Source organism: Leucoraja erinacea, chromosome 31 (genome assembly GCF_028641065.1).
Source record: "Leucoraja erinacea ecotype New England chromosome 31, Leri_hhj_1, whole genome shotgun sequence".
NCBI lineage: Eukaryota > Metazoa > Chordata > Chondrichthyes > Rajiformes > Rajidae > Leucoraja > Leucoraja erinaceus.
In genome coordinates, this window is record NC_073407.1 from 17,011,291 (window position 1) to 17,031,318 (window position 20,028).

Consider the following 20,028-nt stretch of genomic DNA (forward strand, 5'->3'; position numbering starts at 1 on the left):
ACCTCTTATACGAGTCGTTTGCTCGAACACAAGGACATCATTGACCCCAAGTGAATAAGGAGACCTGTGTGGCATCTTTACTTGGTGAAGCTCCCGTGTTCCTTGGGTAGGGCTACATCAGAGTAGGGAAGAAGATAAGTTTTTCCAGGTTAAATGGGAAGCCAGTATTTTGGAAGCTTTTGGTTTAGCGTCGCAGTGGTGCTGGTTTACATTAGTGCGACCGTCACCATTCCCATCGGAAACCAGCATCACTGCGTCGCTGATGTTCTCAATGATGATGAATGAATGAATGGTTTCAGAACCAAAAGAGCAAGGATGGACCACAACCCCGTACTTATTTCACTGTTCATTGAGATTATGCAATCTCACACAAGTGAGTTTTTGGAGTTTTTACACCACGGAAACAGGCCCTTTAGCTCAGTAAGTCTGTAGCGACCATCAACGATCCATTCACATTACACTAATTCCATTTTTTATTCTCATCAGCTGCCCCCAGATTCTACCACTCGACCTTTTATGGTGCAATACTGGGACAATATATGGTGGTCAATTAACGTATTAATCTGCTTATCTTTGGGGTCATATGATCATGAGTGATAGGAGCAGAATTAGGCCATTCGGCCCATCAAGTCTACTCAGCCATTCAATCATGGCTGATCCATCTCTCCCTCCTAAACCCCAATCTCCTGCCTTCTCCCTGTAACCTCTGACACCCGTACTAATCTAGAATCTAGTTATCTCTGCCTTTGTCCACGGACTTTGCCTCCACAGTCTTCTGTGTGCCAAAGAATTCCACAGATTCACCACCCTCTGACTAAAGAAGGGATGTGGGAGGAAACCCATGTTGGCACAGGGGGAACATGCAAACTCCACACAAACTGCACCTGAGATTAGGATTGAAGCCAGGTCTCTGGAGCTGTGAGGCAACAACTCTATTAGCTGTACCACTGTGTCACGTCAGTCTTCCAGTCTTCCATATATATCTCCCCAGCCAGGGAAAAGTCTGTCAGCATTTATCTTTCCTTGGTCTGCAATAATTGTGGATGTTTTGCTGAGATTATCTGTCCGTCTTCTAAATATCAGCTTTGATGTTTGATAAAGTTGAGAAGTAGCGACGTGTAATTTAGGAGTCTTGATGAACAACGAATATGAATAAGATCCAATATAATTGTAGATAATGGAGACACAAGGAACTGCAGATGCTGGAATCTTGAGCAAAACGCAAAGTGCTGGAGGAACTCAGCGGGTCAGGCAGCATCTTCGGAAGAAAGGTCCCGACTCGAAACTTGCCCATTCCCTCCACTGAGGCTGCCCAACGCGCTGAGTTCCTCCAGCACTCTGCTTGTTGTAGATACAAGGAGACTGATTCTCTTGCTGGAGAATATTCTGCAACAGTATATATATATATATCTAGCATCTTTGACATGGTTTACCATTCCACAAAGCTCTGCAGAACCATTGCTAAACAAGATCTGATACAGGACTGTGTGAAAGCTGAAGTTTGGGTCAGATGAGCAGAAGCCTGGTCCAAGATGGGTTTTAAGACGATCATGTAAAAAGAAGAAATAGGAGCCAGAGTTGCCCATATCTTCTACACCGATCAGTAACATTATAATTGATCTGATATTGGTCTCTGCTCCATTTAGTTTTGTTTAGAGATACAGCGCAGAAACAGGCCCTTCGGCCCACCGGGTCCGCGCCGACCAGCGATCCCCGCACATTAACACCATCCTACACCCACTAGGGAAAATGTTTTACATTTACCAAGCCAACTACAAACCTGTACGTCTTTGGAATGTGGGCGCAAACCGAAGATCTCGGAGAAAACCCACGCAGGTCACGGGGAGAACGTACAAACTCCGTACAGACAGCACCCGTAGTCGGGATCAAACCCGGGTCTCCGGCGCTGCATTCGCTGTAAGGCAGCAACTCTGCCGCTGTGACCATTGATTATAGGCGTCACCCATTCGTGTGACTCCTATAATCAACACCTCATATTGTGCTTGGGTAGCTTACCACCCAACAGTATGAACATTGAATTCTCCACTTTTAGGTAACAACTTGAACCCCCCTTCCCTTCCCTTTTCCCCCTCTCTCCCCTGCGCCCCACCCTGATGCGCACCAATTTCTCCCACAAACCCACCTCCTTTTCCTATCTCGCTCTCTCTTCCACCAATATCCCTTCCGCTGGCTTCACATTTCATGCTTCTTCTCCCCTTATCTCACAGCCTTTTGTGTTCATTTCATTCTTGTCCTTTGTCCAAACACCTGCCAATCAACCCCCCCCCTCCCCTCCCCCTCACCTGTATCCACCTATCACTTGTCCCCACCTACAGTTAATTTGAAGAAGGGTCCCAACCCAAAATGCTGCCTATCCATGTCCTCCACAGCCTTACTGCAGTCTGGGGTAGAGAATTGCACAGTCATACCCCCCCCCCCCCCCCCTACTGAGAGAAAAGCTCTTCTTCATGTCATTAAATAGGCGATCCCTTTAGTCTGAAACCAGCCCTCCTGGTTCTAGATTGCCCCAAGAGGTGAGAAATCCTCTCTACGTCCACAGTGTCAAATTTCTAAACTCTAACAAGTGTCGACCTAACCTGCTCAATCTAGGACAGCACCTTCATTCCAGGAGTCAGCTCGGAGTGAGGTTTCAGATACGAATTCCAAAATGGAGATTTGACAGAATTTGACATTTGGGTGCTATTGATTCGAGTTTATGAGGATGTTAGCGTAGTCTTGCCAACCTGCCAATACTACAGTGCAGGTGGGAGAATCACTGTTCACCTCATCTAGGGAAAGCTGCCTTTGTAATGTTAGAAGAAAGAGGGCAAGCTAAGACTGTGAACACTGGGAACAGCTTCACCATCCATTGACCCATCTGTGGAGCTGACTAGGAATTACTCACTATCGAGGGCTCAGAACTAATCTAATCAATTTAGGTTTATTATTGTCACATTTACAGTGAAAAGCAATGTTTTGCATGCTATCCAAACAGACCTGATATATCGTACATAAATGCAATCAAGTCAAATTTAAGTACAGTAGATAGAACAAAGGGAAAAATACGAGTGCAGGATTGGAGCGCACCAGTTCCAGAGACACAGTCCAGTGTTTACAGTGAGGGAGAAGTGAATTGGGCAGTACCCTAGCTTATAGAAGCCTGATAACAGAGGGAAGAAGCTGTTCCTGAGTCTGGTGGTGAGTGCTTTCAATTATCGGTATCTTCTGCTGGACAGGAGCAGGGAGAAGAAGGAATGACCAGGGTGGGACAGGTTTTTGAAGTCGTCAAGGGACAGGGATTTGATCACAAACCTGGGGCTATGCCTTTTTTGTTTTGTTTTTTTGCAGCAAAAATCCACTAACTAGTTCTCAAACTGACTTTACTCAACTTTCAAAATCCACAACAAACAGTTCACACAGCTTTGAGAAAGATGCCTTGTGATGTTTAGCTTGACCCAGTGGAGCCGAGGGCCCTTTGTATCTGTTCAATACTCAGTATAAAAAAATACTTGTTTGTCAGCTGGAACCTGCACTGTCTCTCCTCCTCCTTCCCCCCCCCCACACCACCCCATCCTCGCCCCCCAGTATGAAAGCCTTAAAGGTAACCAAGGTCTTACTCTTCCTTTTGCTTTATGTCCCTTCCCATGTTTTCACCCCCTCACCCTGCTACTCCCCACCTTCTCCTCTCCCCTCCCACCTCCCTCTCCCCACCCCCCCACCTCCTTGTCGTCCTTTTCCTCCCATGATGCAATGCAGAACTGGGCTCTTCACCCCTGACCTTGCATTTGAGGCTATAGTGAAAAAGCAGATCCAAAAGCTGAAGGAACCAAGTTTGAAGTGCGTAGATATGGTGGTGAGCGAACTCACTGGCACCATCAGAAAGTGTACTGAAAAGGTAAAAGGTCACACCCTTTCTTTGAACCCTGCCTTTGCTACATAATTTGTTTAACTCAAAATTTAAACCAGTGCCTTTTTCATGCTAAGGCAATGCTGACTGAGATATTTGTACAGCACGAGTCTCCACGTTCAGTTTGCTGCTCAGTAGAACAACATTAGAACCCGGATTGTCTTTGGGATAGGGGTGTAGCCTGTAGTTAAGTGGGCACAACATGAGATGTAATCTCCAGACATTCACTGTTCATGAGGTGTGTAGTTTCCCAGTTCATTACCACTGTTTCACCTGATGTTAGGTCGCATTTTTGTACCAATTTATTGGAACAAACGGACTGTTAAGACAATGATAGTGTGGACCCGAGTACTTTTGGGAGGATTAGTTTGGAGGTACGGCATGGAAACAAGCCTTTTTGTCGCACAAGTATATTTCCCCCAGTGTATATTGCCCCCCTACATACTGGGGGCAATATACAGGCCCAATTAACCTACAAATCCACACATCGTTGGGATGTGTGAGGAAACCGGAGGATCCGGAGCGGTCAGAGGAAGAACATGTAAGCTCCACACAGACAGCACCCAAGATCAGGATTGAACCTGGGTGCCTGGCTCTGTGAGGCAGCTGCTCTACCAGCTGAGCCCCTGTGCTGTCAATTGACATCTAATGTCCTTGACTAATGAAAAGTTATTGACTATCGCCAAGTTGCTGAAGGCCCCACTTCTAATGCCCGATTTCTAATGGCCAATCTAATGCCCAATTTCATTTTCTAATGCCCAATCACACTTCATAAGAAAGGAGGAAATATTTTCCTGGGTCCCTAAGAATTTTGCTTTACGATGGGTGGCTGGGATGCTTGTGACAGTGGACTCGAGCAAGCCCATCCTTGCCAGACCAAGTGGGGTTACTTTGGCCTAGAAAGACGCTGTGCAGAAAGTTTGGTTGTTATTGGGAGGGTAGCAACCCATAACAACATAGAAGCTGAAAATTATAGGAAGGGTCTTGACCCGAAACGTCACCCATTCCTTTTCTCCAGAGATGCTGTCTAACCTGCTGAGTTACTCCAGCTTTTTGTCTATCTTCAGAACATTCTACCAGGTCAGGTAGCATCTGAGAATGATGAACAGAATAACATTGCAGCTCAAAGGCCCTTCATGAATTCTGTTTTGAACCAGATTTTTACAGCTATTTCACATAATAGATTAGGTTGGGGCTTATTTCTTTTGAAAGACGTCTTTAGGCGGATGTTGCCAGCACTGGAGGCCCCCATTAGAAGAGGTTGGGCAGGCTAGGATTTTATTCTTTTGGAGCACAGGGGGATGAGGGGTGATCTCACAATGGTGTATAAAATCCCGAGGGGAATAGATAGGGTGAATGCAGTCTTTTCCCACTGGTAGGGAAATCAAAAATCGGATGATTTGGGTTTAATGTGAAAGGGGAAAGATTGAATAAGAACTGGAGGGGCAACTTTTTCCACACAGTGTGTGGTGGGTATATAGAACGAGCTGTCAGAAGAAATAGTTGAGGCAGGTACAATAACAACATCCGAAAGACATTTGGACAGATACACGGATGGGAAAGGTTTAGAGGGGTATGGGCTGAAGGCTGAGGGGTATGACCAGCTTAGATGGGATATCTTAGTTAACACGGACATGTTGAGCTAAAGGGCCTGTTTCCATGCTGGATGTTTATAAATCTTCAAAATGGTGAAGAGGTTCAATATATTCAGAAAGGATATCTTCACTATGAAGAAATTCAAATCTGGAGTCACAAATACAAAAGTCCCATCTCCACAGTCCCCAAGAGATCCACTTAAATCTTCTCCCTTTCTTCTTCCCGCCACCCCCCCCCCCCCCCCCCTGAACGATGATTCATGTGGTCTCAACCCAAAACATCCAAAAAATCACCTACTCCTCCTTCGCTCCATAGATGCTGGAACAGGCCCGCTGCCCAACTTTTCTCCACCCATTTTTGTCAGCCCTCATCCAAGTTGTGTTTGAGCTCAGTGCTGAGAGTACTCTCCACCATTCATAGAACATAGAACAGTGCAGCACAGGAACAGGCCCCTTGTCCACAGTGTCTGTGGCAAACATAATGCCCAGTTAAACCAGTTAAACTCTGCCTGCATGTGATCCATATCCCTCCATTCCCTGCATATCCATGTGCGTATCTAAAAGCCTCTTCAATGCCAATATTGAGTCAATAAGACATAGGAGCAGAATTAGGTCATTTGGCCCATCGAGTCTGCTCTGTCATTCAATTATTGCTGATCTATTTTTCCCCCTCAACCCCGTTGTCCTGTCTCTACCACCACCACCACCCCAGGCAGCACGTCCCAGGCACTCACCAACTTCTGTGTCAAATAAAACTTGCCCAGCTCATCTCTTTGAAACGTTGGCCCTCTCACCTTAAAGCTGTGTCATTGAGTCTTTGACATTTCCACCCTACAAAAAAGGTTCTGACTGTCTACCCCATCTACGCCTCTCATAACTTTGTATACTTCTGTCAGTTCTAGATGTTCCAGAGAAAACAATCCAAATTTGTCCAACCTCTCCTGGCACCTAATAATCTGGAATTCAAGTAGCTTCTGTGAGATGTCAGTTCAGACTGTTGCCCTTTCTACTCTCTGGCTGGAGGGAGAGGCTTGCAAGGCCATAACTTGCCCATAACTGGAAAATAAAAATTCCTTTCAATAATTGAATGGAATCAAAAGCAACAATTATTTTTTCCCCTTTAAACTCCTTGACCCTTAATTCTCTTCTAATTGCTCATGGTTGAGCCATACATATTTGATTCGCTTACCCAGCACTCTGTTAGTTTTAGCTCTGAAATCTTATTGATGTCGTTCCCTTTTAGTTAGATCGATTAAAATATTTACCAACACGAAAGCAAAATAGTGAAGAAGCTTGAAATCTGAATTGGAATGCTGGATCTACTCAGTAGGTCAGGCAGCATCTGTGGAGAGAAATTCCAGGTTGATGAACTGGGAAAAGTTGGAGGTAAAGAAGTCTTGAGATAAGGAACAAGTGGCTGGAAGTGTTGTACAAGAAGGGAGAGACTAGTAGGGAAGTCAGTGATGGGGGTGCTGGAAGGTTGAACGGTAAACAGCGATTAGACATAAGGAACTGCAAATGCTGGTTTACAAAAAAAAGGCACAGTGCTGGATTAACTCAGCGAGTCAGGCAGCGTCTCTCGAGAACATGGATAGGTGTTTCAGACTGATTGTAAACAAGGATTGTCATGCAAGGAGAAGGAACGTGGAATAGGGCCAAGGCTGGGTTTGGAGTAATTGGGCCAATCACAATCTGAAATGACCAAATTAAATCTGGAATAATTTACCCCCCCTCCCCCACTCGCTCTTTCTCCCATGACCCATCTAGATTTGCATCGGTCTCTCCCCTCCCTCTCCACCTGTTCCTTCCTTGGCTTCACAATTCTTATTGATGTCGTTCCCTTTTGTCTCAGAACTTTATTTTCATTTCCAACCTTTGTCCGAAAATAGTGAAGAAGCCCAATCTGAATTGGAATGCTGGATCTACTCCTTAGGTCAGGCAGCATTCTGTGGAGAGAAATTCCAGGTGTTGATGAACTGGGAAAAGTTGGAGGTAAAGAAGTCTTGAGATAAGGAACAAGTGGCTGGAAGTGTTGTACAAGAAGGGAGAGACTAGTAGGGAAGTCAGTGATGGGGGTGCTGGAAGGTTGAACGGTAAACAGCGATTAGACATAAGGAACTGCAAATGCTGGTTTACAAAAAAAAGGCACAGTGCTGGATTAACTCAGCGAGTCAGGCAGCGTCTCTCGAGAACATGGATAGGTGTTTCAGACTGATTGTAAACAAGGATTGTCATGCAAGGAGAAGGAACGTGGAATAGGGCCAAGGCTGGGTTTGGAGTAATTGGGCCAATCATGATCTGAAATGACCAAATTAAATCTGGAATAATTTACCCCCCTCCCCCACTCCCTCTTTCTCCCATGACCCATCTAGATTTGCATCGGTCTCTCCCCTCCCTCTCCACCTGTTCCTTCCTCTGGCTTCACAATTCGCAACTTTTCAACCCTTGTGTCTCATAACTTTATTTGCATCTCTGGCCTTTGTCCGACCATGTGCCTTACAACCCAACTCAACCCCCCTCCCCCTTCCCTCCCATTCCTTCCCTCCCCTTCCCTCCCTCCCCTTCCCTCCCTTGCCCCTTCCCTTCCTGTTTTCACCTCTTAGTTGCCAAGCTTTGCCCTGCCCCTCCTCTGTTGTAGCTTTCCTCGCCCCACTCTCTAGAATCATTCTAAGGATGGGTCCCGACCCGAAACGTCATCCAACCCATATGCTCTCCAGAGATGCTGCCTGACCTGCTGAGTTACTCCATCACTTTGTTTCTTGGAAGAGTGAGTAATGCAGCAGAGATTTCATCCCCAGTCTGTAGCTGAAGCATCAGCCCCCTATTCCCAACATGAGCTGCGTGAGAATCACGAGCCCAAATCTCTCGGGTCCAGTTTGTGTCCCATCTCCAACCCACGGAGTAATATTGTGATTACACCGAGTTCAATGCTGGGAAAATGTTGCAAAAGCCGTGTCGTCTTCACCAGGGAAGGTTAAAGTGTTAAGATGATTAAAAGATTTATGGGGATAGACAAATATTTTTCTTTTAGTCAATTCAGTACAAGGGTCAGAACGCTTCTGGTTGTGGGGCTGATGAGATAACACAGGGCAGGCATGTCTGAACATCTGTCCCATTTTTGTAAGTGCCAAAACTGAGATTTTTAGTTCGACACAATGTTAAGGGGCTGTCCCACTTTCACGACTTAATTCAAAAGCCTCTGCCGAGTTTAAAGGACCTCAATAAAAAATCAAGATCATGGTAATCCACGAACTCCTACGGCCTTCCACGACTATGCTCACAAACTCCTACAAGAATGTCTACGAATTCCCACGACTATTTTGATGCCCTCCTTACGAGTAAAAAGTTGCAATTTCTTTCACCCCAACCATTTTTTTTACTCGTGGACTTTTTTTAATCGGGCTGGAAAAAAACATCCCCACTTACCTGATGCCACTAGTACCTACGGCTGGCATAACGAGCCGCTACGATATATCTACGACATTCTACGACCTCCCACGGACTGTTACAAACATTCTGCGAGTTTGAATCAAGGGGGCGAATTTGTGAATAACTCGTGAACGTGGGACAGGCCCTTTACTCCAGCACCTTGCATCTTCTTTTTGGTGAATTCTAGGTGTTTGTTAGGCAAGACTTGCAGGGCCGAGGCAGGGAAACAGAATAATGTGGAGATCAGCCAGGATCTAATCAGACGGTAACAAGCTTGAATACTCCAGCTGCTCGGTCTGCACTTATCAATTGATCTAATCGTGGGCCCAATTCATTAGTAGTGCCTTTGCTCTAATGAGGAACTTGAGGTTCATAAGTGTCACAGAAAGCTTTCTGTATGTAATTAATGTGGCCTCTCAGTTAATTTCTTTAAACCAGCGGCAGCAGTAATTGGCAAGATTCTTTTCTTGTTACCCTTGCCTTATGACCTCGCCATCCAGATAAATTGACACCTAGAGGCGTTTAATCATGTAGTTCTGCTGTAGTTCAGTTGGATACAGACACCAACACAGCGACTGAGCTTTTGCCCCTGCTGTGTGCAGTGGAAAACTTCCCTTGCTGTGGAAAGGAGACACAAGGAACTGCAGATGCTGAAATCTTGAGCAAAGGGCAAAGTGCTGGAGGAACTCAGCGGGTCAGGCAGCATCTGTGGAGGGAATGGATGAATGATGATGTATGAAGAAGTGTCCCGACCCAAAATATCATTCCTCCATTCCCTTCACAAATGCTGCCTGACCCGCTGAGTTCATTTTTTTGCTTTAGAATGAAAATATCAGCCTTCAAACTTTGCAATGGCAGTCAACACAAAAAAATAGTCATTAGTTTAGATTAGAGATACAGCATTGAAACAGGTCCTTAGGCACACCTAATGCACGGCAACCATCAATCACCCATTCACTCTAGTTAAATGTTATTCCCCTTTCTCATCCACTCCCTACACACTAAGTGCAATTTACAGCGGCCATTTAACCTGCAAACCCACATGTCTTTAGGATGTGGGAGGAAACACATGCGGTCACTGGGAGATGGTACAAGTTCCACACAGAGAGCACCTGAGGTCAGGATCGAACCCAAGTCTCTGACATAGCAGCTCCACCAGCTTCACCACTATGTTACCTTCTTACTGCTTTGGATGGGGCGGGGATGTAGATGTTCTTGTGTCCCAGGCGTTCATGCTGTGGGGTTTGAGTGGGATGTTAATTAAGTTTAAAATATTCCAAGTTGACGAATAACTATGGGGCTTAGGATGGAAGGGTCCCAAACTTTCTCCAAAGATCTACAAACTTTCACACCTTACCCTTCCATATCTCTTGTTTCCCTCTCCCCTGACTCTCAGTCTGAAGAAGGGTCTGGACCCGAAACGTCACCCATTCCTTCCGTCCAGAGATGCTGCCCGTCCTGCTGAGGTGTTCCAGCATGTTGTGTCTAACTCCAATACACTGTAAAAACCTGGAGGGGATTGAGCTTTTTTTCCAACCTCTTGCTGATGTCCGCAGACAAGAGTGTTTCTCTTTGTTTCGACAAGAATGTCGAAATAGTATTTATTCCGTGTTGGAAATATATGTGGTATGAATTGGCTAAGCATTCCCTTTCTTATTCAGCCACAACCAACCCCCTCCACAAGTTTCACATCTTCCTGCAAGTTCTGTGGGAAAATATTAATGCAACCTTCATTGTAACGAGAGAATTGTAGGAAACAAAAGTCACTGCTGGACAGATTGGAGCTTGGCACAATTCTTTTTGGAGACACTAATCCTTTTTTTTAATCCATTCTAATGACTTCATTGAAATGCTGGCAAAAAGTCCTCTGTCCTCTAATGATGATGAAGATTTCAGTCTGCGTAATTCATTTAGAACATTGCTTCACTAAATGTGGGCGTGCAACCTGAAAGCATTAATCTCAGGGTATTAATACTGTTTGGTGTTACTAATAATTGGCTACCTACTTGTAGAATAGGGAAATGCGACGTTTGTATCTCATCTTGTTCTTGCTCGGCGGCAAGAAGGTCATCTGCTACCTCTCCCAAACAAAATTATGACTCAAGCACTTTAGGAATAGATCCTCCAAGCAGAAGGTCTTGGTTTGAGATCTTCCTGGATCGTGTTCTCTCCAAGAATCCCTGGCATGAGATCAGAACAAATCTTAGTGTGTGGGCGAGAGAGCTGAGCATTTAGACAGAAGACCAGATGCGACCACTACACATGTGTGTGCGTGTGTACATGTGTGCATGTCTATTGCGTGCATGTGCAGGCCCTCCAACCACCCTCTCATCTCGGTTTTTGGAACTGCACTAAGAATCTGAGGAGGGGGGTTTGTGACTAATTGGCGTGGAGATGGGAATGGGGAGAAGGCCAGTATTTGTCAGCCTGGGGCAGTGTAGGGGAGCCCAGATTTGCTGCTTATCTGTCCACCCCCTCACCCCTGAATGCCAAGGAAGGGAATTTTGCCATTTTGTAGCCTCATTTATCTCATTGAGTTCCGAAAGGTGAGACAGACGTGGTTATGGATTTAGGACCAAACTAAATTCTCATCTAAGGCCAACATTGCCTTTGTTAAAACGTACCTCAATCTGTGTGCTGTCATTCTGCCACCTCGTGTACTAACCTACCTGTTCCTCTCCTGTCTATATCCACCGCATCTTATTCTCTGGAGCTTGCATGGCTGCCTGTTTGCATGCGGATACAATATGTGTGTGTGTGTGTGTGTGTGACTAATGGAAAATAGCCCATGGAGACCTATGGGAGAGCATATTGCTGTACAGTACTGCATCAGCGTAGGCAACCTTATCCCTATATAGACTGATAAATGGCAAAGTGCTTGAGGTTCACTCGGCTCTTTGGGTTGACCATGATTAAATGTTGCCCTCGCAACTGGGCTAAAGAATCTGAACCCTTTTTACCAAAAAAGACGTTTTCTACTCGCTGCTTCAGTTCCCCCCCTGTGGAGTTCCTCTTTGTTTGCCTGTTCTCCAGCTAAGGCTCGGCGTATGCAGCCTATACTGCCTCATCCTCCACTGTCACTGACGCTGGTCGCTGTGGGAATGGCTGGAGAGGAGGAGAGAGGGAGGGAGGGAGCAGAGCTGCTTGTTGCCCTCCTTCATTTGAGGTATGGCGGAAATCTGTGGCCCAATGAAGTCCCACCATCCCAAGTATCTCATCAACTGCCTCCCGGTGGGCAGATAAAAATCCTCCTGCTGCCAACTCTGGCCCCCATTGAGGTTGGAAGTGGGGAGAATCCAAAAAAATATTTTCATTATTAAGTTTGATAATTCATTAAACTCCAGTCATTTCTGGGTTGTATTGAAACTTTGAACTTGACAACAACTAATTTTGTCCAATGTCCGTGTAAATTCATAAATTGGCTCTGTCTCGACCTTACTTACTGCTGTAATCCCAACACCTGCTTCATGCTTAGCCCAGATAGGGTTTTAGACCTGATGGAAGGCACTTGCTGGCTGATCACAGTAATGTATTGCAATGTGCATATGTAGATTTTCTAAGTGTTGTGTGTGTGTGTGAATGGACATAGATACTTGGGGCTGTGTTCCACCTGTCCACCCCGTTCTCTGTTACAGTTGGGCCAATATCCACACTTGCGGGAAGAAATGGACCGGATTGTGACCACTCACATCCGAGATCGAGAAGGCAGAACTAAAGACCAGGTATGGAATCTGGAAAGACCGGAGCATGTTGTTGCTTACTAATGGCCCAGTGTGGGAACATAGAACACAGAACAGTACAGCACAGGAACAAGCCTTCCGGCCCACGATGTTCATGGCCAACATGATGTCAAGTTAAACTGATCTCTGCTTGCACGTGATCAATATCCATTCCCTGCACAGTCAAAATACTCCTATTGTATCTGCCTCCACCACCACTCCAGGCAGCATGTTCCAGGCACTCACGACTCGCTGAGTACAAAAAAAAATAAAAATACCCCGCATATCAACTTTAAATATTCCCCTCTAACCTTAATGCTATGTCCCCTAGTCTGTGACATTTTCACCCTGGGAGAAAAGCTTCTGACTGCCAGCCTTATCAATGCCTCTCAAAAATGTACATGCTTCTATCAGGTCTGCCCTCAGCCTTCAACGTTGCAGTGGAAACAAACCAACTTTGTCCAACCTCACCGTACAGCTAATAACCTCTAATCCAGGCGCCATTCCGGTAAGCCTCTTCTACACCCTCTCCACAGCCTCCACATCCTTCCTGCAATGGGGCGACTGGAAATGCATGCGGCCCCTTGTGCTCTCTGCACCATCGCTGATTCTAACGCTTTCCTTTCTGTGTACTTATCCTTTCAAGTTGCTGAATCTGCATCCAGCACTCTTTCAGGATCGACGTTGCAGATTGGAACATCTTTCCACCTGAAGGATAAGTTTTCTAAATCTCCCTTCGGATATATTTGACCACTAGCCTAACAGTTTGCCTGAAACCTTCTCGCAGTTCCAGCAGATTTGGGACACTAGAAACTGCAAATTGCTGGGATCCTGAGCAAAAGACAAAGGGCTGCATATATGTTCTGTACGGTGCTGTGGTGTTTGCTGGTCGGCGTGGACTTGGTGGGCAGGAGGGCCTGTTTCCACGCTGTATCTCTAAAGTAAACGCAAGATGCTGGAGGACTCAGTGGGTCAGACTGATGGGGCAGGGGGGAGAGAAAGTTGGCAAAGAGAGGAATCACCTATAATTTTCCTATTCCCACCTCTCCCCCCCATGTTCCATCAGCCTGTCCATTCCCTCCACAGGTGCTGCCTGACCCGCAGACTTCCTCCAGTACTTTGTGATACCTCTGTTGTATAATCCATTGCCTTCCATTTGGAAGTCGGGCTCAGCCACTGTTATTCCCCTCCCTGCAGGTCATGCTGCTGATCGACATCGAGCTGTCCTACATGAACACAAACCACGAGGATTTCATTGGATTCGCCAAGTAAGTGAACGGTCAGAACATCGCCCGCATAGATTGCAGCCAATTAGCAGATTGTCACTGGCTGGTTCCACCCGAGGTTGTCCCGCTGCTTTAGTGGGTGGAATGTGGCTTCCCATCGTAATACAACTCAGGAGGCCGGCTGTGTCCATCCCTAGTTCAGGCCAGCTTGACTCATCCCTATCTTGCGCTACCCAAAGGCCACATGTTGCAGGATCTACATAAGCCTCAGCTCCTTGGAGCAGGAGCGAAACAAACCAGCTTCCAGATCTGGTCTCCCTAATGTGTGTGTGTGTGTGTCTGCTGTCAACCCATGTGTGTGTGTGTGTGTGTGTGTCTGCTGTCTGTCTGTATCTGCTTGTGTGTGTCAACCCGTGTGTGTGTGTGTCTGCTGTCTGTCTGTGTCTGCTTGTGTATGTCAACCCGTGTGTGTCTGTGTGTGTGTGTCTGCTGTCTGCCTGTGTCTGCTTGTGTATGTCAACCCATGTGTGTGTCTGCTGTCTGTCTGTATCTGCTTGTGTGTGTCAACTCATGTGTGGGTGTCTGTCTGTCTGCGTGACTGCCCCAAGTGTGTGTGTCAACCTGTGCGTATGTGAGTGTCCGCCTGTGTGTGTGTGTCTGCCTGTGCATGAGTGTCTTCCTGTGCGTGTCTCTGCCTGTGTGTGTGTGTGTGAGAGAGATAGAGCCACGGAGCTGTATTGCATAGAATCGGAGCCTTCAGACAACCATATCCACGCTGAGCATCAAGTACCCATCTTCACTCAGCCCCTAATCCCATCTTGTTCCCTCGCTTCCTCTGCCTTGGCGATTCAGGGCGTCTGGAAACGGAAATGTTTTGAGAACCTCCACCACCCGCTCCGAGTTGTGACTCCTTTCTCCGTATTCTGCTGCATTCTAAAATAACGTTCCAACTGCTGACTTTAACTTCACTTGTATGTTCGCAACCTTTCATGTACGTATGTGCATGAGGATGTGTGTGACTGTGCACATGATTTTGGTTGCTTGTATGTATATGAGTGTGTATTTGCGTGTATAGGGGTGTGTATATGTCTGTACGCTGTAATCTTGTGACTGTACAGCGTACCGGCACCTCTAAAAAGTGAAATGCAACGGCAAGGGCAAATTTAACTGTAACTTAACATGTATGTTTATAAATAGTGTGTATCGGCACCATTTTGTCCATAAACTGAGCGTCTGTAAGTGTATGTTGCCGTGCAGGTTTGTAGGGCATGTTTGTGTGTCAGAATGCTGGAGGTTGCAGCGAGCGAGAGCAGAGGTGCTGGGGTGACTCATTAATTCAACTTCACCACCACTCTCATCTCAGCCACTGAATTTGATTTTAAGTCCTTAGTATAAACATACCATCCTCCACCCACTAAATTTTTCCAGAGAAATTACTGGGAGATATTGATGCAGATTTTTTTTAAATCTCTGTGCTCCAAACAGACTGCGTGTCTCGTTTGCTTCACTGCAGACCATTTGTCGAATCGTTTGGCTGCCTCAACACCAAAGGATTGGTTGGGTTACGGCAAAGTCAGACTGGACTGTAACGCTCCTCACGATTAAACAGCTTGCAGATAATCTCCAAGTGAAGCCATTTCAGCCAGTTAAGGCGACGATTCTGTACAATAATTCCCTCTGTGTGAAGCCAGTCATACAGGCAGCCTTTAAAGGCAGCTGTGGCATTCAGCTTTTTAGAGTCATTGATTCATACAACAGGCCCTTCAGCCCAACTCGTCCATGCTGACCAATATGCTCCACCTCTAAAAGATCTTCCACTTTTACATAATATGGTTATTAGAAGGCTGCTAATTTGCGACGTGACCCTTGCTAACCAGTGACTAGTCAGGATATTTTCCAGTCATTTACTTGTTGTTGATAAACCTTTCTCTGCTGCTGGCTCTTGTGCTGAAGGTTGTTTCTGGTCTTGTTCGCAGCGCACAGCCGAGGAGCTGTCAGCTGAGCAAGAAGAAGGCGGCAGGCAATCAGGTATTTACAGGCTGGCCGGGAGCGACTGATGAGTAGGGATACAGTGGGGGCTGTTGTGTCTGGTTGGAGGTTGAGGCACAGCCTTTGGGCAACACCGGCTGAATCTAGGTGCAAACGCCCCCAAAGGACTGATGCTGGTCTCTTGAATGGGTGTTTACTCCCGCTGAAAGTAGGGCAGAGATCAGAGTTCAAGTGCGGGCTATAATGTAGATCAGACATTTTGTCAGAGGGTGACTAATGAGTCCAGTGTCGCACGGAGCCACAAGGGGGGTCCCTGGCTCGGGTGGGGGGGGGGGGGGGGGGGGGGGGGGGGGGGGGGGGGGGGGGGGGGGGGGGGGGGGGTGGTCTGGTCTTGGGGAGGCTGCAAGAATTTCTAAGCCTGATGGTTTGCTGATGGATGGATTGGTGGCACAGTCTTAGCCTGGGTCACACATCCTGCCCACACGCTACCAGGGATGGCCAACTCCGTTCCAGCACTTGTAGACTGCGAGGGTGAGATTGGACTTGGGTGGGTCATAAACCACCAACTTTACCCACCCACTCATCTGGTCCACAGCACTTTGAAGGCAAGCACACTGAACTTAGGCCAGGACATTTCTCGTGAAAACCCATGCCAATATACCATCCCTTACATCTCCTCCATCACTCACCCACTGCTGGCTCTCCTTCACTCCCCCCTTTCTTACTCGCCCCTGACTCTCCCTCTTGCTGCTCTGTCACTGTATTCACTCCTCTCTTGCCTCTCTCACACTCAAATCTCCTTTCTATCTGGCCCTCTCTTTTGCCTCTCTCTTTACTTCCCATGCCCCGCACCCTGTCCTGCCCCTGTTTCACCCTCTGTCATACCCCTCCCCGTCCCTCTCCACTTTTAAATCTGGATCCAAAACGTTGCCTCTCTATTCCCTCCAGAGTTGCTTCACTCTCTCCGTAGAGGCTGCTGCACTTTACTCAAGATTCCAGCACCTGCAGTTCCTTATGTCTTTCAAATCTCCCTACCTTTTACCCGCACTCTTTCACCCCTTTCCCTTCCCTTCCCTCCCCTCTCTCTCGCAGCGTCTCTCCATCCTTATCACTCTCTTGCTGGAAATCCATTAGAATGAAAAGGCCGATTCTCCTGTTGTCCAGCACCGCAGTTACTGAGGCCAGTTACAGGTCTGACCTGAACGTTAGTGTGCCCTAGTTTTACTGGCTCCCTGCCACACTGGACCAAGATGGTGATCCCAAGGTCTTGCCTTGTGTTTTGCTTCTTGTGGACCGTGAAGAGTGCAAAGGTCACGTGAACGCAGGTCCTTACCTATTGGCGGTTCAAGCTCGCTTCACTGCTGCCTGGCTCTTGCACGCGCTCCCATGCCTGCCTGCCATTGGCTGGCCTGCAGGTAACCATGGAGGGCGATGGGGAAGGCCCAGGCAGCAGCTAGATGATCAGATGGGAGAGACTTCATGGGTAAAGCTCCAAGCAGCCCACCAGACACACCATCCCCAATCCCTTCACTCATTTGATCACGAGTGTGGTGTTCACTGCCAGAACCTGGTGAACAAAGGATGCTCCTGTCACCAGATTTTGAAGGATGACTCCTTCCCCTGTAAGAGTTTATTTCTCCCCTTTAAGAGTTTTGTTCAACTGTGCTCGTCTTGATTTCTTTTGTTGCTTTTATTGCGATATTCATTTTTATTTACCTCATCCAGGTTTGAGACAATGAAGCTCATTCAAGAAAGTAATTGAAAGAGAGAAAAAAATAAGTCGTACAAGGGCAACAATATATCCAATTGAACAATAGTCAAAATTTGTACATTTTCATCTTAGTCAGCTTTTGTAAACCCAGAAATTTTTTGAATGTATCTGTTTCGCCACAAATATTTTCAGATCAACCATTTTTGAAAAACATATATTTTTGACATCTAGCTTCCAAATTTCCACTAGTTTTGAATGCCTGCCATTTTGCAGGTATAAATCACAGCTGCCATGCGCTTGAATGAGTTGAAAGCACCGATGTGTAATTCCTGCTGTAAGTGGATTGTTCTGTAAGCAAATGCCATTCATTTTACTAGTGTAATAATCCGGCTCATTTTATATTCTTCCTTTCTTTATTGAACATTCTCCCCCTTGCCAATTCTCTGCTTGGCTTCTTTACATCTGCTATGGTTACTCTATGAAGGATGAAATTATGGTGAGTATATGGTTGCCGTGGCAACGCAGGTTTAAGTGTTGGAACTACATCTGGGTGAGTTGGGCTGTTCAGATTTGAGGTGAGCCATTGACATACTTGGGAACGTTGATAGGGAAACATGGAAACATGGAAACATAGAAAATAGATGCAGGGGGTGGCCATTTGGCCCTTCGAGCCTGCACCGCCATTCATTGTGATCATGGCTGATCATCCACAATCAGTAACCCATGCCTGCCTTCTCCCCATATCCCTTGATTCCGCTAGCCCCTAGAGCTCTATCTAACTCTCTTTAAAAATCATCCAGTGAAAATTCATCCAGCCTCTACTGCCCTCTGTGGCAGAGAAGTTCACAAATTCACAACGCTCTAGGTTCCCTGTCAGTTTCAAATTGCCTCCCCTTTATTCTTAGACTGTGGCCCCTGTTTCTGGACACCCCCAACATTGGGAACATTTTTCCTTCATCTAGCTTGTCCAGTCCTTTTACAATTTTATACGTTTCTATAAGAACCCCTCTCATTCTTCTAAATTCTAGTTAATATAAGCCAAGTCTTTCCAATCTTTCCTCAAATGACAGTCCCGCTATCCCAGGGATTAATCTTGTGAACCTATGCTGCACTGCCTCAATAGCAAGGATGTCCTTCCTCAAATTAGAAGACCAAAACTGCACACAATACTCCAGATGTGGTCCACCAGGGCCCTGTACAACTGCAGAAGGACCTATTTACTCCGATACTCAAATCCTCTCGTTATGAAAGCCAACATGCCATTAGCTTTCTTCACTGCCTGCTGTACCTGCATGTTTACTCTCAGTGACTGGTGTACAAGGACACCCAGGTCCCATTGCACTTCCCTTTTTCCTAATCTGACACAATTGAGATAATAATCTGCTTCCTTGTTCTTGCCGCCAAAGTGGATAACCTCACATTTATCTACATTATACTGCATCTGCCATGCATCTGCCCACTCACTCAACCTGTCCAAGTCACCCTGCAACCTCCTAGCATCCTCTTCGCAGTTCACACTGCCGCCCAGCTTTGTGTCATCTGCAAATTTGCTAATGTTACTTTTAATTCCATCATCTAAATCATAAATATATATTGTAAATTGTTGCGTCCCCAGCACCGAGCCTTGCGGCATTCCATTCGCCACTGCCTGCCATTCTGACAGGGACCCGTTTATTCCTACTCTTTGTTTCCTGTCTGCCAACCAGTTCTCTATCCATTTCAATACCCTACCCCCCAAGACCATGTTTTCTAATTTGTCCCACTGATCTCCTGTGTGGGACCTATCAAAGGCTTTCTGAAAGTCGAGATACACTACATCCACTGGCTCTCCTTCATCCTTTTACTTGTCACATCCTCAAAATATTCCAGAAGATTAGTCAAGCAGGATTTTTCCCTTTATAAATCCATGCTGACTTGGACCAATCCTCTTACTGCTATATAAATCCACTGTTATTACTTCTTTAATAATTGACTCCAGCATCTTCCCCATCACCGATGTCAGGCTAACTGGTTTATAATTCTCCGTTTTCTCTCTCGCTCCTTTCTTGTAAAGTGGGATAACATTAGCTACCCTCCAATCCCCAGGAACTGATCCTGAATCTATAGAACATTGGAAAATGATAACCAATGCGTCCACATGTTCTAGAGCCACCTCCTTGAGTACCCTGGCATGCAGACCATCAAGCTCTGGGGATTTATCAGCCTTCAGTCCCATCAGTCTACCCAATACTATTTCTCGCCCAATACAAATTTCTTTCAATTCCTCTGTCTCTCATGATCCTCTGTCCTCTCGTACATCTGGGAGATTGTTTGCGTCTTCCTTAGTGAAGACAGAACCAAAGTACTTGTTCAACTCTTCTGCCATTTCCTTGTTCCCCATAATAATTTCACCTGTTTCTGTGTTCAAGGGACACACATTTGTCTTTAATAATCTTTTTCTCTTAACATTCCT

General features: G+C 46.2%; 1 protein-coding gene across 1 annotated transcript in view; it reads left to right on the forward strand.

Annotated features, from left to right (window-relative positions):
- Window positions 1-20,028, forward strand: part of LOC129711798 (dynamin-1) — a 136,448-nt gene that overhangs the window by 60,119 nt on the left and 56,301 nt on the right. The window contains exons 10-14 of the mRNA XM_055659733.1: window positions 3,757-3,895; window positions 12,567-12,653; window positions 13,848-13,918; window positions 15,853-15,904; window positions 18,061-18,072. Coding sequence (XP_055515708.1) covers window positions 3,757-3,895; window positions 12,567-12,653; window positions 13,848-13,918; window positions 15,853-15,904; window positions 18,061-18,072 — 361 coding nt within the window. The remainder of the gene's footprint in view (window positions 1-3,756; window positions 3,896-12,566; window positions 12,654-13,847; window positions 13,919-15,852; window positions 15,905-18,060; window positions 18,073-20,028) is intronic.